Raw genomic sequence first — 25,961 nt, 5'->3', positions numbered from 1 at the left:
AGCGTCTGGGTGATAGGGGAGGCATCTCTCAAGAAGAATCTCTAAGCAGAGATGTGAATGACCAGAGGAGTCAATCATATGCAATTTAGAAATGAGAGAATTCAAGACAGGAAGAATTAGTACAAACACTCTAAGGAGGTCTGACTGACATGCTCAAAGAACAGAAAGAGAGTGTGACTGAAGCATAGTAGGTGAGAAGAAGAGATAACATGACAAAATAGGTAGAGGCATATCATATGACTTTGCAGATCAGGAAAATGAAACATATTTTGTGGTAAGGGAAGAGGAGAGTCACTGAATGCTTTTGAGCAAGAGATAAACAAGATCTGAGTTAGGCTTTAAGATGGTAATTCCAATAGTTTTGTGGAAAATGGATTACAGGTAATATTAAATTATTATTCTGAGTACTAGGGTTGAAAAAAAGCCATTTGCATCATAGGATTATCAGCATCATAGCATTATCAATGTCTTTCTAAAAGTCCTATATAGTACATAGTAATATACTTTTGTTAAATACTCAGAGAAAAAATTTTGCAGAATATACATAACACTACAATGATAGTCGCCTCTGGGGAGTGAGAATAATGGAGATTTTTAGTCTTCCCTAACAACTTTTTACTATTTGGTTAAGAATTTGATTTAGCCTGTATATAGAATGTTGGAGGTTTTTTCAATTATATGACCCAGAAAAATCTTTCAAATATGAACATTTAAACTTTTATAAATTCAATTTTTTTTTTTTATAGAAAAAGAGTATGTGTGAGTGGCGAGGGGCAGAGGGAAAGGGGGAGAATCTCCGTCGGTATCCACACTCAGTGGGGTTTGATCTCAAGGCCCTGAGATCATGACCTGAGGGGGAATCAAGAGTCCAACCCTTAATCAAATGAGCCAACCAGGTGCCCCTAAATTAGTATAAATTTTAATCAAATTATGGTAACTTTATATTTTAGTTAGCAAATGATATAGACCATATATCTCCAAATACAAATTCCTGTTATTAATTGTCACTGATATTTGAATCACCATATATCAAAACTTCACTAGTTAAAACAAGTTAATGACAACATGAGGAAAACAAGATGAATCACGAAGTTGAGATATCTATAGGGTAACTGGAATATCTCTTCAGTGAGACAATATTATGAAAAAAATTGTGTGGGGGGTTGCTGATTAGAAGCCATGCTAGCCTAAAAGACACTAAAGAGGCATAAAAATCAAGTGCAATGTAAGGTCCTTAACTGAATCCTGGCTAATCAAACCAAATTTTAAAGACATATGGGATATGACTGGGAGAATTTGATTATAAGTAGAATGTTAGATAATATTAAGGAGTTAACTGTAAGTCTTGTTAGGTGTGATGATGGTGTTCTGGTTATTTAGGAAAATGCCTTTTTCATACTAAAGTATTTATGGGTAAAGTATGATATATCTCTAATTTACCTTAAAATACCTCAACAAAACAATAAAAGCTAAAATATTAATAATTATAACATCTAAGTACTAGGTATATGGGTATTAGTTATTATTGGTATTTCTATTTATGTTTGAAAATTTTTAATCAAAAAGTCAAAATAAAAGCAGGGTGTAAAAATGAAGCAAAATCTTTCAAATTCATTGTAAGTCCTTTCTATTGTGCCTATGCTCTGGGTTGTTCTTGTAGGTAAGAATGTTTTTAATATGAAAATTTGTGCTTTTAACATGTGTGAAAATGGTGTTCTCTTAAACAGATGAAGCCTCCCCTCTGCAATTTTATGCACTATATGGCATCATCAGGTGAACTTGCTATCACCATAAAATCCCCACATACATGCCTAAAAAATGGAACCCAAAGTAATGAAGCATTAATAAAGGTAAATGTTAAGATTTATATTTTGCTGGCTATCCTTTAGTGTAGTTCTTTTTTATATTTTTCGTAGGGTGAATAAACATGGTTAGTTCTTATGAGGAAAGAAACTAAAGTTGAGCCAAACTTGAATTTTGATTAGCAAAATTTATTAGCATATTTATAGGTATGTCAGTTTCACACAGGACTGAAGTCTTTGAAGGTACAGAATGGCTTACTCAATACATTTCTTTGCCTCCTCTGTCCCTATCACATGCCTGTCCACAAGGCAGGGCGTTTAGGACAGGTGGAGGGCACTTAGAAGATTAATTAATCACTATGGTTTGTTGGGTCTTTTTAAAAAGTATATCCTACTTACTTATTAGAGAGAAATAATAGGTAACAAACTTAAGGATATGCAACCTATAAAATCAGTGCAATTCATCATAAAGTTGTGAGGATAAAGTGAAAAAATCTATGGAAGATGCTTATTAGCACAATGCCTAACTATATAGTAAGTGCATGTCAACTGTTGACTGGTGGTGTTATCACTATCCCAAGATAATTCCTAAGAAAATCAGTCTTAAATATTTTAGTGAAGAGTAACCAATGTTGACATAAACACAATGGAGGTAAAATTAAATGCTTTAAGTCTTCATGTGTCAGTTCTAAAAGCTTTCTAAGTATTAAGTAGCAGAAGAATGACAACCTTATAAATTAGTTTCAAGATCACTTCTATTGGATCTTGTTTTGGCTGGAAAGGTTAAAGGAGACTGACTCTGGCCTAGGTGTGCCTTGATAATGCTGTGCTTCAGATGTGACACAGAAGTGCATATGCACGCTCTCCTTCCTTCTCTATAGGTAGGATTCTAAAAGCATATTATTACAGAAGTGCTCTGATTGTTCCCAGTTCCTTCTCTAACAACTTAGTTTTCTTTTCTTTTTAAAATTATTTCTTTCTTATCTTTACACCCAAAATGGGGCTCAAACTCACAACCCTGAGATCAAGAGTTGCATGCTGTACCAATGGAGCCAGCCAGGCACCCCTGACAGCTTGAAGTTTACAAAGCAAGACAGCCTCTAGTATTTTCTTTCTTTCTCTCTCTCTCTCTCTCTGAAAGGGTAGAACAACTGGCTAAATGGGAAGGAACTAGGAAAGAGACTAAGGATACATTTAGCAAAAGTAGGTGTAGTATGGGGCCGGTATGGATATTTTGAGTAAATCCTCAAAGCTCCCTGTCACCCTATTATGTATCTCCAACAAACAGCAGAGATAAAACAAAACAACACCACCTGACTATTTCTGGTTACCAAAGTGCCTATGAATCAACTCTTTGTCTACACTTCATTGGTTCTTCCTTTTAATTAGAAGGAAAAGAACATAATATACCACTGAGTAAACTAAGAGTATGGACCAGTTATTACTGTCTTTTTATCTCCTGTACCTGGCACAGCATAGGTGAGGGATAAAAGTTTTTGTAAGGAAAGAACAAGTAAGTGAATATCAACTTAAATATCAAAACCCAATTCTGCACTTGGTACCTTTTTTTTTGCATTTTCCCCCTTGCAAGTTGTACCCTCAGCTTGGATTCTTCCGTGAATTTAAGACAGTATCCAAGTATTGCCAATCAATACTCTGTCTTAAAATAGTACCTTTCCTTCAACAATGCAATATAAGCAAGGCTAAAAGAAAGAGTTTTCAAGTTGGGTTCTGTGTTAAGGTGACTTTCAACATACATTTAGAATATTTCAAATTTGGCAGTAGGTATTTTGGCAGATGATATAGAATAAATGCACAGATTCCCATTTTTATCTTCTACCAAGTTTTATATCATCATAGCTACTAATACACTTAAGAGTTTTGCCCATTCATGTTTTGTTGTTAAAACCTAAGCACTAGGGAGATTATATATATTAATGTAAATAGGATTAATTTCATTTTAGATATTGTTAACATAAGATGAAAAAGGAAAGACAAAATAGAAACTTGCACCACATTGCCAAACTGAGCATTCCCCACCTTAACAACGTAAAGGCTTTTCTATGTGGTATATAGACATTTTGCAGTAGTATCAAGGGTGGATGGCTGAAGAGTATTCACACTTCAGTGCATCCATTTGCATTATCACATTTCAAAGCCTCCAGGCATTATCACTTCCTTTTTTAAGTGGCATAATAATTTGGGAAAATGGTTCTGCTTATCATCATCTGTCAGTCAAACAACTCCTGTGTTAACACAATATATTTTTTCCACTCAGTGAATGGGTGTGTGTGTGTGATGTCTTAGGCTCATGTCAATATTAGCAGCACTTGGTTTTGTGATGAAACTATTTCATTTATCAGAGGGCATGGCTGAGAAATAGGAAAATTTCATTTACACTTTAATGAGCAGAGGCTGTGCTTCATGTCAAAGTCATGTAACCACTGTAATTTAAGAGCAAAGTTCATATGAATAGTATATGTAAATAACTGGAGCACTGGTGTATATCATGTGTTAAGATATATTTCACCAAGAGGTCAGATCTCCATAAGGAAAATCTTGATACATGGAGGGGAAAATTGTCTACACTCACCATTGGTTGGGTATTGAAAAGATAAGTCAATGACAGACTGTTTCATTTGCTGTCCATCATGCCAAACAACAAACATAACCTCTAACCTGTACACGTAAGAAGTAAAACTTGAAACTATGAGGTCTAATCAAATGAGGGGCCTGATTAATTTTACTGATAAAGAACTTTTCATTGTTCCTGTGCTCTTCTGTTCAATTAACTGGGTTAAGGAAAGAATATGAATATTATAAATAGAGTAAAATATTTCAGTCTAAATAAATGTGCACCTCAAGTTTCAATAAATATTTAACTTCAGTATCTTGATGTTTATGATTCTGATAATTTGACAATTTAAAGAGATGAAAAAGCAACTGCTTATTGCATGGAAATGTGACTTTATATTTTACAAAAGGGTATTGCTTTTTATTTTATTAGAACAAAATTAAATCAAGCAATCTTTCTCTATATATTTTTTCAATCATACCAAAGACAGTGAACCCTCAGCTGAAAGTTATGGAAATCTGCTTTGTAGCTACCAGCCACTGAATGCCACTTGTGTGTCAGGCATTATGCTACGTGCTTTTCCCACATTAGTGCATTTGATTCTTTCAGCAACCCTATTATGTAAATACTACTGTGTTCATTTTAAAGAAGAGGTAAGAGAAGTTCAGAGAGCTTAGGAATTTGTTGGAGAGGGGTTAAGAAAATAAACCTGGGACTATGAACATCAAATGAGAGGCAAGGTATAAGAAGCCCCTCAAACATGAGAGGCTTTGAACTTTAGGTTTCATTAGCTTTATGGCAAATCTATCTCTGATTCCACCTAATGTTCATACATTAAACAATGTAAAAAAATGTATATATGTAATAAAAAGCTACCGGCTATTGGCTTTCCCCCCTCATAACCAGTAACTATTCCTTGAGGGTCAGGACTATATTTTAAAGTCTAAGGACTATACTTTAAAGTCTAAGAGCACCTTGCAAAGCTCCTTTTATGTAGTAGTTATGTGCCTACAGACCTGTAGTTTATTTGCTATTCTTTAGGTTGTTAGAAATCAAAAAGAAGAAACTCTCAAATACACTGTATTTTTCACTTTAAAACAGAGAGCTATTTGCTGACCACAACTAAGTCCCCTTTCTTTAGCGACCAGAAATCCAAATTTTCTTTGGTCAACTTTCACCCCATTATTCCTTGACAGGAGTCTTGTGTGATTCTGACTACCTTTGGCTCCAACCAGGGGAAATGACTGGCTTATCGCATTTCCAGTGAACATATTCTGCCCCTGTGAAGCAGTACTAATGATGCATAAGGAGACATTTTCTGGGATTGCTAGGAAAGAAGTCTCTCCTGTCTTCCATGAACACGACTTTCGTGATATGTTCTTTCTTCCTTTGGGCTGTATGATGTGAGGTCTGGAACTGACGCACCCCTTTTACTACTATACTGTGCAAAAGCTTTAACTGACAATGTAGAATTTCATGAAGCCAGTGTAATATGGAGGTAGAAAGAAGAAAGTTTTTTGATTTTTTTTTTAGGATTGTATATTTCACAGCTTCTTAATTTTTTTGTGCAGCAAAGAACATAAAAACTATTTGGGGCTTCAAATGTTTACTGAAACAAATTCTAGAATCATTCACTACTAGAAATAATTTCATGGGTCCAATCTTTTTTTGGGAACAACTTTTGCTGTTAGGGGGCTTTTGGATGGCTCCTGGTTAATAATGTCATTCAGGAATTCTAATTCTTCCTTGAGCTCTTAAAAATTAACAAACTCTCTAATTAAAAATTTCATTTGTAGTATTGATTATACCTACAAGAATTTCATGTGCTTCTTAGCAGTCATTTCATTACAATAATATTTCATTATTAGTAGTTTGTCCTTCCAGTTATATTATACTGCAAATGTCATTTTCCCATTAAGTGTATAATACGATATATTTTCATACATTAAAATCTTGTTTATTAATGATTTTTAAACAGGATAGTTTTGGGTTTCTAGCCCATTTGTAAGAAGTTCCTATTAAGAAATTCAATGAAGCATGGGAACAATGCAAGAGTAATTTATTAACACATCAGGAGGCTTTAATTTGCTAACATTTTCCTATCATGTTAGTCTGACAGAATATAAAGAACAAATTACTAAACCATGGAACATAGCAGAACTGAAGGAAAAAAAAGCTATCTATCTTTTAAGAACGGATGCGTTCAATTGTTCACAACATGAAGGACTCCATGCTTGCAAAAGTGGAGTTAGTATTCACCGTTGCCTTGTCTGTTTACCTCTTCCACTTATTTAACATTATATAAAATCTGGAGAGCACATGTGAGTTATAAAGGGAAACACAGATCACATGGACCAGCATTAAAAATCCTAAAGAATGTTTACATATTCTGGTTACTTTAAAAACAGTGATTACCTCAGTTAATTTATGTCATCTTTTCCGTATGGATAAACTAAAAATCTACAATTACTAGCAAATATTTTATCATATGTCTTCTCTAATCCATATTAATCATAATGAAGGCTGTATTTCCTTTGCCTGGGAAAGTGTTTCAAGAACATTTGAGTCCAATGCCTTCTCATAGTTAAGCATGAACTCTCCAATTTGATATAGTGCCCACTGTACCAACTGTCTGAAATACTGGTCTCAGACTTCTGGTAACTACCTGAGTCTTTTTTTTTTTTAAGTTTTTTAAAAATTTATTCATGAAAGACACAGAGAGAGAGAGAGAGAGGCAGAGACAAAGACGGAGGGAGCAGCAGGCTCCCTGCGGGGATCTCGATGCAGGACTCGATTGAAGGACCCTGGAATCACAACCTGAGCCAAACGTAGACGCTCAACCACTGAGCCACCCAGACGTCCCAACTACCTAAGTCTTCATCTCAGCTCTGGACTGGACTTTTTCCAAGAAGGGCTATGACTAAATTTATTTTATTAACTCCTGTACACCCTTTCATCTAGTAAGGTGCCATATAGGAAGTGTGTGATAAACATCTGTTGACTGAAAAAATGAATAAGTAAATGGAGGAAGTAAAGGAATCTTAAGTGAGAGTCTTCTTATAACCACAAAATTCCAGTTGATTTCAAAGAAAAAGGCCTTCCTTCCCTGTTCTTAAAATAATCTAAAAAAAAAAAAATCTAAAATGGCCATAGTTGCAGTCAGCTTTTGAAGTTTTAATACTGTGCATCACGCTACTTGAGAATCTACTATAAATTGTATCATATATGTACAGTGACCAGTACATAACAGTCATTTGAATAATGCTAAATAAAACATATGCAGACAAGACTATGTTAAAGAACTAGTTTGACAGTTTTCATCCTCACACTGATGAGTTAGTTTGGTTTTGTTTTTACATTCAAAGATTACACTGCAACCTTGGCAAGTCATGCCAAAATGCATACCTTCAAACCTTAAAATTCTAATATGAATGTTAACAGCATGTATTTGTCATCAATATTCAAAAGACCTCTATCAATGATTTACTACATCATCTTTACACATACAGTATTAGCTAATATTGATATGCTAAGTACTATCCTAAGTTCTCCTCCCCACTTTCAATTTTTTTATACTTATTAACTCATCAAATCCTGACAATAAACCTTTTACTATTGTCCCTATGTCACAGGTAAAGAAACTGAGGCAAGGAGAAAGTTGCTTATCTAAGACCCTGAAACCAGTAAGTGGCACAATTAGGTTTTGAACCCAGGCCATCTAGCTTTGGAGTGTTCGTTCCTAACCACTACTTACGGCCTCTCATGTAGTTCTCTCTATATAATATTGTACCTAATTATTTAATTTTGCAGAGATTGGTTTTATGATTCAGATACTTTATAACTAGATTTGCTCCCAGAGGGCAGGCTCCATGAATTACAATGCTTCCATCTACCTGGGACTGAATGATTACTTGCCCATGGTAAATGATGCAAGATTTTTGTTCAGTTCATTTGAACTGGAAAAATTACCATATTTGAAACCATACTGGAATTCAGTTGCTAGCTTTTTGTTTTCTCCCAGATGTAAGACTCTCAGTGAGGCGTCAGCTAACTGACCTCTTACGTCTCTTTCATACCTATAATATCATAACAAAAATTAGCAATGAGCTAGCAATGGAAATTTGATATGGAAGTCACATAAAATAGCAGACTAGAAAGTGAATGACAGATAAGACTATGCAAATAGTAGTACGCAGGCTTCAGAAACAGGCTAAGAAATATTCCATGTGGATAGTAATAGCTAATATTCATGAAGTGCCTCCATGTGCCAAGTACCAACCATGTCACATTCTTTAAATGCATATGTCTTTCGATCTTTGCAACTATGTGGCTTAAGACAGTAGTGCTGTTCTCGTATTACAAATGTGGAAACCCAGGTAAAGGGAAAGTGATTTCAGGTCACACAGCTAGTAAGCAGTGGAATACAAAACTTCAACTTAGGTAGGTCTAGTTTTCAAAAGTAAGAAAGGAGGCAAGAGAAGGTGTGCTGAGTTAAAAACCATCTGTGAGGTCACCTTTAGATCAGCTGCAATGCATATTTCCCTGACCCACAGAGCTTATGTTACTTTGGTTCACGAGGCCCTCAGCCCCCCACCGCACTCAAACCAGACATACACACATACGCCACATAGCCTGTTGTGGAATGCTAAAGCAAGCAACTAAGTATGATAGAAAAGAGAATGAAATTCAGAGTGAATGAGGTGAGGCTTAAAACAGCTGAAGTATATATATAAAACTTTACGGTCTGGCCCTGACATCAGCCTGGGCTATAGAGAAGCTTTTGGGGGGCTTTGTTCCTAGTCCTTCATTGTGCTTCCAATAATTTAGTATTCTACTTCAGTTTCCTCTGGACAAATGAGATAAGCTAACCACAAAATTGCTTTTTTATTCTTTCCACCATTATGTATTTTTTCTTGCCATTTTTTGGGGGCCAAAACTTCTCTCTTGTATCTTAAGAGATTCTTGATAAATTATTGTCCCCTACTTTCTTTTCACTAGTATGTTTCCTTACACAGTGTGTGTGTGTGTGTGTGTGTGTGTGTTGTGTGTGCATGTGTATGTGCATTATGGTGAAGATTACATTTCCTATCACCTTAGAAATATATCACAGAAATAATTTGCAACCGTATGTTGTTCTCATTGCAGGTTTTTTTTTTTAATCTTGACCTTTAAAACCAAGGATATCTCAGCAACCTCCCCTTACACCTGCTCTTTCTCAAATATGTATTTCATCTTGTCTACGCTAGTACTAATTTATCTTCTGGTAGCTTAATACCTATGCTAACAATTCAGAATTAAATGTTGACTACAAAAGAAGACCCAGGTTTACTTTCTTACAAACATTATTTGTATATATATATATACACACACACACACACACACACACATACACACACGTAGTAGAAATACTTTTAGAATAAAGTTTTATGAAGAAAATTGACTTCTATAGACTTGAAAATTACCTTTGATAGATCCCTGAAGTTTCCTGGAAGAGTCAAGTCCAATTCTTCTGATTCATAGTTTGTTAATACCCATGGAAACACGGGATATTGGTTCAGGTCATTATATGTCCGTCCTAGTAAAGAAAAAGAGAAATGAAAATCTGTATGGCCTAATTGTTTATGAAATTATTCTTGTTCTTTTACAAGAAAACTATTGGATTTCACAAAAGAGTAACATGTTTATTGAACTATGTCTTTTTAATCAAAAGTACCCTAATAAAATGTATTTCAAGTGGATTCACTCAATAATAATTAAGAAATGAATAGCTAAAATTACTTTCTATAATATAAGCTTGTGGTAGAGACTGTGTGCCATTTATCATAATTCATTTCTCTTCTTGGGCTAGACCACATTTCTTAGCTTCCACAAGCAGCCATGGGCATGGTACTCAGTTCAAATCTACAGAATCTGAGCGGAAGTGATACGTCACACTTTCAATCTTGACCTACTGCAATCTCCATGGCTATGATGAAGATATTACTGGCATCTGAAAAGCAGAGCTTTGTGGGTGAAGATCCCTGAAAGGGATCATGGATGAGGGATCCTGATGACCTTTACTTGCTGGTTATGTGATGGTATTCTACTACAGTTATTATGTATCCAGAAATATATTCCCAATGTACAGATGACTATATCGAACTTATATCAAGAGTTATGAATGCATAAGTTAACAGAAGTACTCTGAAGCCAGTATGGGAAATTTCAGAGGCAGATGTCTCATGTGTTTTCTTTCACTCCTTTAGGTCCATGCATATTCTTTTGTATAATGTTGGAGAGCTGCTGGACCTTACGTTGGGTTTGCTGTTTATTTTTTGATAGAATAACTTAAGAGGTTCAGGTAGGCTTTCCAAGCATAGTGGGAAGGTAAAAGTTTAAGGAATGCACAGCGCTGGCTCACCCTCATAAACTGGTCCTGAAATAACACAGGAGCAGATGAAATTAAGAGAATCACTATTAAAGAAACAGCATCCAAAGAAAACTTCTGTTGGACAAGAGTTTTGTTTTGTAAAATTATGTTATACTCTGATCATAGGTAACTTCTTGAATTTCCATTTGAATTCATATCAAAGAACAATTTCACCATATTCAGTGATATAGATTTCATCTAGAATGCTTTAGAGCACGCATCACATATAGCATAGCAGTAAGGTAGATATGCATATGTTATCTTGTTTGGCATTAAGAATTGTCATTAAATGATACCTACTTTTTGTAGCGATTGGTAAATGTGGTTGTGAAATAGGAAAAAAAAAAACAACCATAATCCAAGGGAGAACTAAACCTGCTATTATAAGCACCAAATCACATTAATACATCTATTTCATAAATATTTTACTGGGTAACTATTTTATCTGTTAATTATACAAATCTGCATTTTACAACAAAATGACCTATTGTTTTAAATGTGTAAATTGATGTAGGAATATGCTATAGATGTAGGTAACTGCTAGAAAGCAGAATGTTACTTCCTGGAATGAGGTGAGAGGCAGGTTAGGGTCCCTCTTTGTTCTCCCAGCACAGCACTCATGCAGATGTATGTTGCCACTAATACACATCGCTGTTTGCTTCTCCATTACTCTGTAAACACATGACTTTAGAGTCTAGGGTTTTGTTTCATTTTTAATTTCAAACATGATCTGCCAATAAATGTTTGTTGAAGGAATGAATACATAGGTGATAAAAATGGGATAAGATCAATCACATTTTAAAAGATGAATCAACAGCCAAGTGAAAAAGGAAAATTGCAGGTCAGTTTCTTTGGCAGATGAAGACCATGTAAAGGCATAGCAGTATATATATATATATATAAGAGAATGACACTGTGAACATGCCTGTTAGGCTAGAGGGGAATGTCTGCAACTAGACAGCTCAGCCAATGAATGCCCCTGATTTATGTTCATAAGTGAAGAGTAACACTGATAAGAAGAAACAAAAATTCGGAAACTTTATTAATGTCTTGTGCATGAGAATGTTCTGCTAAAGCAATATCACTGTAAAGAACAAAATGTAAAATTCTAAAATTTAAAATGCATTACTGATAGCTCATGTATATGTTAACCTAGGACACTTGATGACTATCAGTATTTTTTCTATATATGTATAGATACAGAGACTCCAGATTGGCTGGCGGAGCTATTTCTGGGATTCTAAGTGGGCCCATGGCATATTAGGGCCTGTCATTTTTCTAGGTTACCATTCTACTTAAAAATCTGTAGATTTCATAGAAAAATAGGTCTTCCAGTAAGTAAGTATATTTTTATAGACTAATGTTGCTGTTATTATATAACATATTTATATTATTTATATAAATAAAATAGCTGAAAATTAGATATCATAATTGTTTTAAAATCTTCTGGTGAAATTTTATCCCAGATATACTAAGGGAAAAAAACTGTTAAAATAAAAATTTAAAAAGCCAATTTCTATTGATTCAGTCCTTAAATGTATCATGTAAATACAAACAGCATAAAAACAGAGACCATATTTGAAGGTACCAGCTTTTTAATAGAAATGACTTTCTAATATCTACCTAATACATAGAATGGTATTTCTGGAAAAATACAAAGAAAGTAACCATCATCTTTAAAACACACACAAAATTGATAGATACCAACAGTCACAGCTTATGGCAATTGCTCTGTCCAACATTTTTCGTAATTCACTTTCAATAATATTTGGAAGATTCTTTCAAAATAAATTCAAAGGAAAATTTGGCAATTTTAAAATTACTCATAAGCTGATAGCACCACTTAAGTTCTAATAAATATTACAGATAAATGTACTTACAAATAAATGTACTTACAAATACAAATAAATGTAAGTACAAATAGATGTACTTACACAGTTAAAGTCAAACCTCTCTTAATAGAGATTTTCACAGAAAAGCATTACAATATGGCAGGTCAATATATATTTTTTATTTAAATTAAAAATGCACAATGTATTTAAAAATCACATGGAGGAAAAAGAACAGTTAAATGGTACTTTGGGATTTTTCATTCATAAATTAGTATTGTTACTTAATTATTTTACTGAACATCTTTGTGAAACAAATGAAAAAAAGGACTGTTTACTAAATTAGCAAAAAAAAAAAAAAAAAGTGAAGTATTTCCAAAGTAATACCTGTAACTTGAAGGTACCTATTTATCAAGTATTCTGTTCTGTTTTTTGTTTTTTATGTTTTGTGTTTTTTTAGGATAACTGAAGTTTAGCAAATAACCCTGTGCTGTAATTGGTAGGGTTCTTTCTTTTTCCAGCAGTGGTAAGTGATTATATATATATATATATATATATATATATATATATATATATATAAAATATTAAAAAATATATATTTTAACTAACTATGCTTATAAGGTTTTATCTTAGAAGATGAATATTAAATATTGTAAGCCTATGACACTAATCTACTCAAATAATAAAAGTGAAGAGCAGTAAATGAGATCTCAGAAACACTGGATATATTTCTTCATTTAAAAAAAACTTTTTAATTAAACCATCCAATTTAATGTTTTTATATGGCACTTTAGTTTTGAAGGTAAAGTGATCTAGAGACAGCTGACAAAGAAATTATAACTGCAATTCCTTGGTGAAAATGTTAATGACAGCAAAATATTGTTTAATTAGATGATTGCAGCATCTGGATTAACACTCTTTAAGAGCGATGTTCCTGTGCTTGTCTGCTTCTTCACACTTTACAGACATTTTGTCATCTCTAGGTCATTAGGAAAGAATTTTTAATGATTTTTCTAGAAGCAAGCAGTTCAAGTTACATCTAATTAGATGACAATAATAAGCCCAACACATGCAGTAGCTAAATATATACATAATTAACCAGGGAGGGCTTGTACATCACAGAGTAAAAAAGTGGAAAATGCTAAACAGGAGAAAAAGGTTGGGGTTGGGGAAGTTGTGCTGAATTCATTAGCTGATCATATGAAACACAACTTGAAAACCTTTAAAAAAAAATCTCAGACCTAACGGAATCATTTACAGAAAGCTATGTTAGCAATCACTCCGCTATTTTCTTAAATGCATGAATGCCAAGTTTTAACGTCTTGTTCATTGTAGTATCTAATAAGGTATAAAATTAGGCACAGGTTGTATCTTTCAGAACACAATGAACAGAAATCGGGTCAAAGCCAGGAATTAGAGGTTGAAACCACATTTTTAGTTGAATTCTAAGCATCATCAAAATTCTTCTACAAGTTAAAAAAAAAAAAACTTCTACATAAATCTTCCAAAACTTGATGTTCTTTGAAAGCAATAAAAAAGTTTCAAAAAGTTACATAAATTATAGCAGAGTCCTGAGCTAGACTTTCATGTAGTTTTTAAAATAAGGTCTTCCAAGAATATTTAATGAAATAAATAGAGTAGAATCTGAACCTGTATGTGTAGCAGGTTCCCAATGAGACAGCACACATGGAAAAAGAAAAAAATAGAAAAACACCAAAATTGTTAGCTGGGATGTATTCACCGCTAGGCTTAAGAGTGAGTTAATTTTTTATTTACTCTTTCCCATATTTCCAACTTTCTATAATGAGTATTTATTAAATTTATAAGTAGAACAAACCAAAGGCCATGAAGACATGTGTGGGCTTTTAGGTGTCTTTTAAAAACAGTATGTTTTCTGAATTTTCAATAACTTCCTTTACTATGTATTTTTACAAAACTCATCTATATACAATAAAATTGTTGATTTATATGCAAATATATATACATATATATATACACACACACATATATCACATGAGGCTCTAAAAAAATCTAATAATGTACTAATACTAAGACACTGCTGCTATACGCTTTATACAGAACCTCATTTTTAAAAGGATCTAGGAAGGAGAAAAGTAAAATTGGCCAAGTAAGAAAGACCTCAAAAAAAATGGCGAACAAGAAATGGGGCATAAATATACTTTGAATCCATGTTAAAATAATATTTTAGAGAAAAAAGGTAAGTCTAAGAGTTTAAGTCAGTAACCAAAATGGTTTTTTTACAGAAAATGTAGATTTACTAAGTCACATTAGTCTGTGTTTTTAAAAATGTGAAGCCAAGAAAGACTGTTTGACCTTTCCAGATTCCCACTCTGCAACCCTTCTCTTTAATCCAGGAAATTTAAAGAATCTCTCAACCAGCAATTCTAGTAAAATCACATAATAGATCACACAATCAAGCAAAACACTTGCAAAGCCAAAGTATTAAATCAGTTCAATCTGATGGCCATTTACTTGGCAAAACTTTTTTTTTTCTGTAGTGATCTCATAATCTTATTAGAAAGATGAAATATAGACATAAAATGCTAAGGACACACACTACCATACATGCCAAAATGTGTGACACAGACAGTGCTATAGAAGATGTGAGTGTTCAGAAGATTAATACAATTAATTCCCCTTAGGTATGTCTTTTGTTTTATTTTTTTTTTTAAGATTTTATTTATTTCCCTGACAGAGAGCTAGCACAAGCAGGAGTGTCAGGCAGAGGGAGAGGGAGAAGCGGGCTCCCCACAGAGCAGAGCTTGATCCCAGGACTTTGGCATCATGACCCGAGCTGAAGGCAGATGCTTAATGGACTGAGCCACCCAGGTACCCCTTTAGGTATGTCCTTTAAGGAATATAGATGTAATGCAGTGGTTCTCAAAGTGAACCCTAGACCAGTGGCATCAGAATCATCTGGAGATTTGTTAGAAGTGCAAATTCTTGAGTCCCACCTTCAACCTACTGAGTCAGAACCTGTGGGGATGAGGCCCAATGATCTGTGCTGGAGCAAGCCCTCCAGGTGATTCTGAGAACCACAAGTATCCTAAATGCTGGGTTACTGACTATGTTGTTGGTGTTGTGGCCGGTGGTACTAAGTTCCTCCCCAGGAACTACCACAACAGAAGAAAGCCCTCTCACCCAAAGTCTCATCTGTTTCTCAGGAGTCTGAATCCAAAGACAGCAGTGTGGAGGAGGTAATGAAGGCCTGGGCCACTTGGCTCAGGCAAGACCACTGTGAAGGGTTATCCTAGCTCCTGGCTCCCTGTGGGACCTGCTGAAGCTTTTGCTACACCACCTTGGGGTTCAATTTCTCTTTCTGTACAGTTCTGTTTTCCTCACTCCCCAACAGATGTGATCCCAAAGATACTTTCTAATAAACTTCCTGCAAGCAAATCTCTGTCTCAGAAATGGTTTCTCTGGATCTGAGACCTAGCTGAAAATAGTACCAGGTTCTACATTAAAGGTGATAAATTCCAGGCCCAGTTCCAGTGCTAGAATATCACCAGCTACAAAAGTCACGACAGCAAATTAGCTTCAACAAGGTTCTTTTGATGAAATATAAAAGAAAATAATAAAATTATTTAAAATCTTTAACTGTTTAGGTTTTTAAGCAGTCAGTAGAATAAAGATGATGAGAGAAAAACACTGTATGGTGCCATGATTATCCCGAAGCAGTCATTGAGGAAGGCTCTAGAGCCAAACTACTTGCATTTGAATCCTGACTTTGTCACTTATTAGCTCTGTGACTGAGATAAGTTATCTAACTTCCTTGTACCTTTATTTTCTCATTTGTGAACAGGGATAAGAGCAGAACATAACTCTCAGGGCTATTATTGGGATTAAATGAGTAAATACTCATAAAACACATAACAATGTTTGGAATATTATAAATTGCTCAATAATGTTAACTATTATTTACGTTTTTTTTCCTGAAAGTTATTGTTAATATTAAAGAAATGTCTCAAAAAGACGTAATGGTGAACAAAGAAATAATAAAAATAATACTTATTTTTTCTGACTCCTGATACTAAGAATATTAAAAGAAATGTTTCAAAAGACTATAATACTATAAGCCAACCATGTATTGGTTTTGGATTACCCAGGAAATGAAATACAGTTTGTCACTAAGAACACTAGCATTATCAGTAATGATAAATCTTAAGTTTCAATCGATTACCTAAAATTAGTATTTATTGGGCAACAGCTGTGTCCCTAAAACCTTGCTTTGTAACAATATGACTATTTAGTGGAACCCATGTTAGTAAAAGTGATACTGGTTCAACATAAGGTCTTTGCCAATGTCCTTTATTTTAGGATCCTTAGAGAACTCTGAAAAGTGTTCCAATAAGAAGAAATGAATAAATACATTTTTCTCCGCAAATCAGGAAAATTGGCAATTCTAATTACTTTCCTAACATGTATTCAATTTGGCTTTAGTGAAGCTTCTCTAAAAAACCATCATCTAAATCTTCAATACTGGTGTTCAATACAAGATGGCATGCCTACTTAAAACTTCAGGATAATGGCCAGGGAATAATTAGCAGGAATATATCCAGGGAGAGAATCTCAGGATATTTAAATTCATAACTATTTCCAACTGTCATTCTACCTCTCTATAAGAGTTCATGTTGCCTGGATCATCATTAATGTAGACAAAATCCTTGAAGAGCTAATTCAAAGCCCCACTTTTTCTATGAGGCTTCCCTTGAGTAGACTGGCTCATCCTCATCTCCCACTTCTGTAAACTTGTATGACTGTTAACGGCATGTAACTGCATGCCATTTTGTATGTTCTAAATGTTTTTATATGCATTGTTCTGATAATTAGGTCTTAAGTGGCTAGAGCAATGGTGCTCAAACTGCATATGCATCAAAACCACCTAGAAGGCTTGATGAAACGCAGATTGCTGGACCCCACTCCCAGGGTTTCTGATTTAGTAGTTCTGAGGAGGAGTCTGAGGAGGGGAGTCTAATGAGTCCCCTGGTGACATTGACACTGCCTGTCAGGGGGCCACACTTGTCAACCACTGAACTAGAGCACATCACAGTGATTTCTACTTTTTGTAAAATGGCACTATATATGGAGTCACGCACTTTTCTGTCTCTCATTCTCTTTGTGCCATACCTGCTGCCACTACTCTAATCCAGCTCTTCACCCCACATCTTTTCTTTCTTTCTTTTTTTTTTTAAAGATTTTATTTATTTATTCACGAGAGACACACACAGAGAGAGAGAGGCGGAGACACAGGCAGAGGGAGAAGCAGGCTCCATGCAGGGAGCCTGACATGGGACTCTATCCTGGGTCTCCAGGATCACACTGGGCTAAACCGCTGAGCCACCAAGGCTGCCCCACATCTTCTTTTCTCTTGGAATGCTCTGTTTACTTTCTAGAAAATTCTTTCTCATATTACAATTTCCAGGTTAGTGTTACCTATGAGAAGCTTTTCCTGATCTTTTAAAGTAATGCTTCTAGATCTGTAACACCAAGTGGCTTTGTATATTCTCCCATTCTAATAATTATCACTTTTTCCTGGAATTGCTGGTGCACCTGTGTGTTTTGCTGACTACATTATGATCTCTTCAAAGGCAGAAACCATACTTTAGTTTTCTCTGTAGTGTCAGCACCAGAACGTGTGTTCAGTAACTATTTACTAAAAAATTGAACAAATTGACTTCATATCTGGAGACCTGTAATATTCTTCTATCAACAGCTCTCCCTAACTTTAGGCTACCTTATTTCTGATTCAGGCCACACGTAGTCACCTAAATTTTCCTAAAATTCCATGCTGTATCTCCTTCCACTCCAAAATCATACTGACTCCTAAGAGTCTAAGATCAGGCTCTTTACAATCTGGCTCTTATTGATAGCTCCAGTATTATCTTCTATTATTCTCTGTTCCAGCCAAGATACAGTATTCATGTCCACTGAACACATCACATATCTGACTGGCAGAAATTTGTGAAGCTCCACTCTTTTCTTCCTCCCTAGACAAACACATATTTAAAATTCCTCCACTTTGCTTAGCTAGCACAGCATTCATTATTTACAGCTCTTACTCAGCACTTATATCAGCTGTCTTAAAATGCTCTCTTATTTATGTATATTTCATTTACTCATCCAGTTGTAAGTGCTTAGAGTTTCTAGTCCTAATTTTATACTTCTTTTTATCCCACTGTCTCCAACAGACAGGCTTTAAAGTTTAGTTACAATCACTATAAAGGAAAAGTCTACTAAATTCTTTTTCTAAAAAGCCTGTGGCCTCTACATTCTTTATGTCATTAAATAAAATAGACCCCAATGATTCAAAAGAGAACAGGATGGCACTTAAATATCCCTTATGACCTGCATGCTCTGGCTCAGAAACTGTCCCAACTAGAAAAAAAAAAAAACAAAACAAAACAACAACAACCAGTGTCCATATTGCTCAGATGTGATGTGTGAAACAAAGGCAGAAGAAAACATACTAAATTTCCATACTACTTAGAGTCCATTGACAGGTCCTTGAAACAAGCAGAGTGATCTTCCTCTAGAGACTCAACTGCCTCGATGTTACTACTTTGCTAAGGGCAAAAGGCAATCATAGCCCGGCCCCAAGATCCTGTAAGTCTACTTTAACATATAAAAATTCCTTTGGAAACTTCCTTTATCTCTAACCCCCAAGATACAAATTGGTAATCATCCCCCAAACATATGGCCCACCAATACACATCTGAAGGATCTCATGACTAAGGTTTTATTAGACAGTAATATAAAAGACCTTTTCCCAACAATAGCTAGCCAGCCCCTCAAGGTCCTGTCTTGCTTCTGAAATTCCTTAGAGACTTATGGCTCTCCCTAACCCCCTCCCAACTTGAAACTATATAATGGGTCACTCCTCATGACCTCTGTGAAGCTCTTTCTGCCCACAGGTCCTGTCCCCATGCTTTAATAAAACCTTTTTGCACCTAAGATGTTTCGAAGAATTCTTTCTTGGGGGATCCCTGGGTGGCGCAGAGGTTTGGCGCCTGCCTTTGGCCCAGGGCACGATTCTGGAGACCCAGGATCGAGTCCCACATCGGGCTCCCAGTGCATGGAGCCTGCTTCTCCCTCTGCCTATGTCTCTGCACCTCTCTCTCTCTCTCTCTCTCTCTCTCTCTGTGACTATCATAAATAAATAAAAATTAAAAAAAAAAGAATTCTTTCTTGGACATCAGCTTTGAACCCTAACGTCTTTTCCTACATCAAGGTGTAGCTTTCAGAAGGGATCACAATGTTATCTCTATCCAGACTGTGATCTATCTGAGTTTGACAGAGAAAATCCCAAAAAGCAACAGGCATGAAGTAGGCAGTGGTTATAAGTGATACTGTACCACACTGTGGAAGTGTATCTGACTTCAGTAAAATGTAGTGGGAAAGGATGGAGACTTGAAGAGTCCTTTGAAACAATGAACTAGACCACATTCCATCCAGAAAGACAGATAGAATCCCATCTTAGAATAGCAGAACAGTTTAATATTAATGCCAGCTCAACTGGAAACTGAGTTGTGAGAGTGAGGTATAGCACCTCCTCTTCCAGTTTTACATACAACAGCTCCGAATAGCTAGCACAGCCAAGGGAAAAAAATCATAGACTCATCTATGACATATGGTAGACAATGAGTACTGCTAGATTTCTCAAGGATAACACAAAAGCCTAACACAGTGAATATGGAAAAATACTGCAGAAGAATGTAAAGAGAACAAATGTTATTCTAAAAATCAGGTAAAGATCGATGTGGCTGAAAGTAAGGTAATGCAGTACATTACATTAACAGGAAAAAAAATCTTAATAGAGTTTGAAATCCTTCATAACGTGTAAAATAGATGGACTCCAAAAAATGAGAGTTCAATAAGAATATGGATTCTGGGTAGTAAATCATATTGACAAAGATAGGCAATGAATGAGGAGTATGTTGAATTAAAGTTGAATTAACCATTCATTCATTTCTGAGTTCAAAAATAAGAGAGATATATTTTAGAAGGTCTTAAAAATTTATACATATCTCCAGGAGAATTAATAACAAGATGCCTACATTCTAAATCACTAACAAAGTGGGCAAAAATGTGTAAGGCTAAGAAAAAACAAAAAAATACAAAAAACAGTATTTTTAAAACAACAGTATATAAAATGAGATGATGTAAGACCAAATGTTATCACTTATTACAACAAATGTGAACATATTAAATTTGGTTACTGAAAGATTAAAGTCCAAGATAGGGTTAAAACTGGAAATTCCACCTATGGTCTAGGACAAAGCAGGCACATCTGAGATTCTTTCTTCCCTTAGGTATTGAAGCTGCTTTATGCTACATCATGCTGTTATTTTTTTCCTTAGATTTTATGTATTCATGAAAGACACACACACAGAGAGAGAGAGAGAGAGAGAGAGAGAGAAATAGAGAGAGAGGAGCAGAGACGTGGGCAGGGAGAGAAGCAGACTCCGTGCAGGGAACCCTATGTGGGACTCGATCCCAGGACTCCAGGATCGTGCTCTGAACTGATGGCAGATGCTCAACCGCTGAGCCATCCAGGCGCCCCTACATCATGCTATTAGTTGAAAATGCTAATGGAGTTTTTTACATTTCAGATATTTAAGTCACCCCATCTACACAGGTAAGTAATATGTGCTAATTAAACAGTATAATCCATTTCCTGTGTCTTTGAGGGAGTAAATAAGTTTCATGACAAACATCATGTATACGGATATATATATGTACAAAATATGTCATGAATGTGTCATGAAGATATACATATATCTTATATATATCATATATATCTTATATATATATATATAAAATGGAGGCATGTGTATAAAGATATAATGAAATTTAATTTATGAAATAATCCTATAGCTATACCTCTAGTATCCTATTAGCAAAGGCATTAACATTACAATATTTATTAAATGATTGGAGTGCAAAACCATTTCCAACAACTTTTTTATCCCTTTTTGTTCACAAATTGCATTCTCTTGCCTAATACATATCCGTATCATCCATATTTAATATGTATATCTCTATAGCATCCGCATTCACACATACATGATCAATTTCAAGAGTAATATTAAGCAGTTATCCTTTTAAGCAATGATTCAGAGAACATGGCTCTAAATTAGTGGTTCTGAGCCTTTCTTCATAATAGAACAATAAACCAAAGGGAAGCATGTGTATTTCTGTAGTTATTTCAGTTAATCTGATTCCAAAAAAGTTTTTGTAGAGCCTGATTTATAGAAGTAAACTTTTGTAATTCAACGTGAAAAAGGGCTTTTGGAGCTTAATTTAGGAAAAAAGAGAGAAACTTAAATCTCATAAACATGTTTAACCACTGACAGCCCCTGATTTGACAGAAAAACAAAGCCATTGCCTTCTTCTAATTTACAAGCATGGTACTGCTGAGGTGGATGGCAGTTACTCATCATTTAGAAATCCAATCTGATTTTGTATTTTTATTTGAAGATTTTAAGAAAAAAAGATCCTGTAACCCAATCATGCCATAATCCAGGTGACATCTGTACTAGACACAATCCTGTTGTTATTCTCCTGTCTAGCTGCTATTGCTGAGAATGACAAAGTAGGGAAATTACATTTTCCCATTATTATTTCCAGACACTTTCTGGCAATGGTTTGTTGACTCTAATAAACCTTCAGACAAAGCTGTCAGCGAAGGAAATGGCAAAAGGAGAGCAAGGAAAAGCCTCTTCAACAACAAATGCATCTAAAACCTCAGTATTGGCTTGTATAGTTTCTGACAACACTTAATATTAGTGCTTCAATATTTATTCTAATGCTGTATTTGAATTTCAAGGAAAAAATGTATTCTATCAAGTCACATTACCAATGATTTGGACAACTCAACACAAACATATTATGAGATTAAAGGATGGGATGCCTTACCTGCTATAGTGTTAAGGAACATCAAATATTCAAAGTTTGAAATTTCCCTTCTTTGCCAACGCTGAGTCATGTTGGAAGATTTATAAAGCTGTCGAGGAGTGGCCAGGGATATCCTCCTAGCAATTAAGCAAACCATAACAAACGTAGTCTCTTTTAACTCATGACTTTTAAAAATCAATATTAATGAATACATTGGTTTAATACCAATCCACTTAAAATAATTTATGGCTTATCCTTAGCCTAATTTAAAATACATTTTAATTACAGATATTAGCAATCTTTGAAAATTCTACCATAGAAATGATATATTTAGTTACTCAGAATAAACCATTATGAAAACACCTATTTGTATAATATGACTACAAATGGGTATTTTACAAGTCAACAAGAGCAAAAAAGGTAAAACTCTACTCAAGATAAGTAAAGTAGCTTTTAAATAATACAGCAAATCTTTTCCATGCTAATAAGTTAAGTAGATATAGGTAGTCAGGTACTAGCTTACAAGCATTTGACTTAAATTTCATATAGTAATGGCTGCCACTGCTCAGTTTGGGACCCGTAGGCTTAAGGTTACTTCTGTTTCATGTATTATCATCAAATTTTTCTATTCACATGGAATCTTATTAGGTACTGTCTTGTGCACAGGAGCTAAAATACACGTTAGTTGAGGAAAAGGAGAGAGAGAGGAAGGATGGAAATGAACCTGTTATCTCCAATTAAAATCTGAATTAAGAATTTCAAGAATAATTGGGTGTAACTCAATGTTTAAAGTATTAACATTTTTGAAGAACTTTCCTAGTAACATATATTTGACTTGTACTAACTCTAAAGGAACCATGAGCCTAATGATTCACTTCATTGTAATGGTAAATGGTATATGTATTTCATACTTCAATTCTAAAATTCAGTATACTTCTCAATTAATTTGTAATATGATTTTTACAGTGCTTCCAGTTTTTGATCATACTGGTACCAATATTCAAAATTTTCCCAGCTATACTTCCACTCACACAACTATTTTGTTATAAGCTTTAGCCATGATTCTGATGTTGTCATGGCAACATGCTAAAATAGTCTCTGAATTATCAAGGAATTAACAAACTATGCTTAGTCCAATTTTCATTGTGCTACTATTATAATCATATGCTGGTCTAATTTGCATGGTATTACTAATATAATCATATTCTTGCTTATTCTGACCAAAAATTTTAACTGTGGCATGCTCAGGTAAGTCTGCTAAAAGCAATGTATATAATAAAGTTCTGAATTCCTTTGTTGACATTTTGAAACCAAACAATTTAAGAAGAAAATTGCTAATCTGGAAATAATTCTGACCATCAAAAATACCCCCAGACTCAAAATCAAACAAATCCTACTAAGTATAAATAATGGGAATCATGGGAGGAAGTCTGCACTCTTAGAAAGTCACTCTTAGAGTATATGACAGTGAGAAAAATGTGGCTATGGTAAATGAATTGAGAAAAGCTGATTATAAGCAGGTCCAGGGAAAGAATCAGTTTTTCCTATTTACTGCTCCATCTTTCCCACTATAAACTCACTGAGAGCAGGAATCTTGTTTTATTTACTGTTATACACTTAGCATTTAGCAATGCTTAGTATATAGTGGGGGTCTCAGTAAGTACGTACTACATGACCTGACTTATTGCTCACTCTCAAAGAAAAAATGGCTGAAGCTGAGATGTGATGATAAAAAATTAAATAATTCAATCACACGAAGAAACAAAATGGGAAACAGTAAATTATAGGGCTTTCCAAAATAACCCATAACAACTTTAGATGTTAGAATGAGGATGGTTGGTATGTATTTGGGCTATAGTAGGATGCTTTTAGAAGTGGGGGATAAGGTGAAGACAAAATTGCCCTCGGAGATAAAAACTATTAAGTATCATAATGAAACATGACCATTTAAAATCACCAACCCTATGGCTACAACTACATATATCTTTAGTAACTGAAGCATCTGATTAAATCCAAAGTTAATAATTGCACTGACTATTTGAATAGAAAAATACATTAACCGAATACTGATAATCAGCATGGAATCCAGAATATGTGCATTTTTTTGCCAGTATTTTTCCATCATTATGCAGAGTTGAAGGTGGTGTTCTTACGACCAAAGTGGGAAACCATGACAAATGACACAAGATAGAAACTGAGAGTGAGCTATGATCTTGGGCAGGATAAGGAACATATCTAACTCAAATATTTCTTTTCTGTAAAATGGGATAATAATCACACTGTTTTAGGATTGTAGTTGTTTTAAGAATAAAGGGCAGAGAGCTCCTTTTTGCCAGGTGAGGACACAGTGAGAAGATGGCCATCTGTGAATCAGGAAGAGCTTCATTCTCTGTTTTCTTGACATTGCGTTTTAATGTTTAAGCAGAGTTTATCAAACACTAGGGAACTTACTCTAAGCTAAATCCATAAGATTTATAAACAAAAAAAATTACCAAATTCAAAGGTGGACATATTGCTAGAATAATTGACTTTGCATATCATTTAAGCAATTTCTTGGGCAAGCCCACCAAAGAGATCACATTACAAATCAGATTGTTGCTATGTCCTTTTAGAAGGAAAAGAATATATCCATTAAGTTAGCATAGCCTAATGAATGCCTCTTTAATTAATTAATATCCATAGCTATCATTTACTGAGAACAGCCCCTATGCCAGCGACTATACTTTTAGTTTATAAAGCATTATTTCCCTTATTTCATCCCTCCGTCTGTATATGTTGCATATATTTGTATAGTGTGTGTGTTTATAGTTTACAAAGTCTTCAGTTTACAATCTCAAGACATTCATAAAGCATCTCTTTTAAAAGATACTGTCTCCATTTTACAGATGAAAACGTCATTCCTCTTGCCTAGTGCTGTTGCTCTTCATTCTTTCCACTAATATGTATTGAGCTCCTTCTAAGTACCAGGTTCTGTTCCTGTTACCCAGCCAGTAAGTGGCAGGCCTAAGTCTAGATTCAACATTTCTCCTACCTTCATCCTATATATAACAGGAAATATGTAAAACTGGACTTTTGAGAATATTAGGAAATTAAGAACAAGTTGAACCTTTTTTGGGGGGGCAGGTGCGAAACAAAGAACCAGATGGTTTTTAACATAGAATGGTTGTTTGAAACAACAGCAAACCCAAAACTATTAAACATCTATTTTGTTTCCAGTTTTTCCTTCAAGAAGGATAATCTTCCAAAAGCCAAAGGAGAGCAAATGTGGTAAAAGGGAAACAATAGAGAGTAAGGGAGCTTCTGGTTGTTTTAAATGCATCCAGGTCCAGACCAGTCCAAGAGTACTCAAGGAACTTATACATGTCACTGAGAAACCCCTATTGATAGCCTCTGAAGAATCATGATCATTGAGAAAGATGTCAGGAGGCAGA

The 25,961-nt window shown here is 34.8% G+C and overlaps 1 protein-coding gene across 2 annotated transcripts in view; it reads right to left on the bottom strand.

The window, feature by feature from the left end:
- Positions 1 to 25,961, bottom strand: part of NBEA (neurobeachin) — a 672,481-nt gene that overhangs the window by 98,123 nt on the left and 548,397 nt on the right. For both annotated transcript variants that reach the window (XM_055317362.1, XM_055317363.1), the window contains exons 43-44: positions 22,552 to 22,667; positions 9,840 to 9,952 (exon numbers count right to left, since the gene is read on the bottom strand). In XM_055317362.1, the coding sequence (XP_055173337.1) occupies positions 9,840 to 9,952; positions 22,552 to 22,667 (229 nt within the window). The remainder of the gene's footprint in view (positions 1 to 9,839; positions 9,953 to 22,551; positions 22,668 to 25,961) is intronic.

The sequence above is a fragment of the Nyctereutes procyonoides genome, unplaced genomic scaffold (genome assembly GCF_905146905.1).
Source record: "Nyctereutes procyonoides isolate TBG_1078 unplaced genomic scaffold, NYPRO_anot_genome, whole genome shotgun sequence".
In the NCBI taxonomy this organism is placed as follows: Eukaryota; Metazoa; Chordata; class Mammalia; order Carnivora; family Canidae; genus Nyctereutes; species Nyctereutes procyonoides.
Note: the sequence above shows the minus strand (reverse complement) of the source record. Positions and strands in the feature narration are given on the sequence as shown.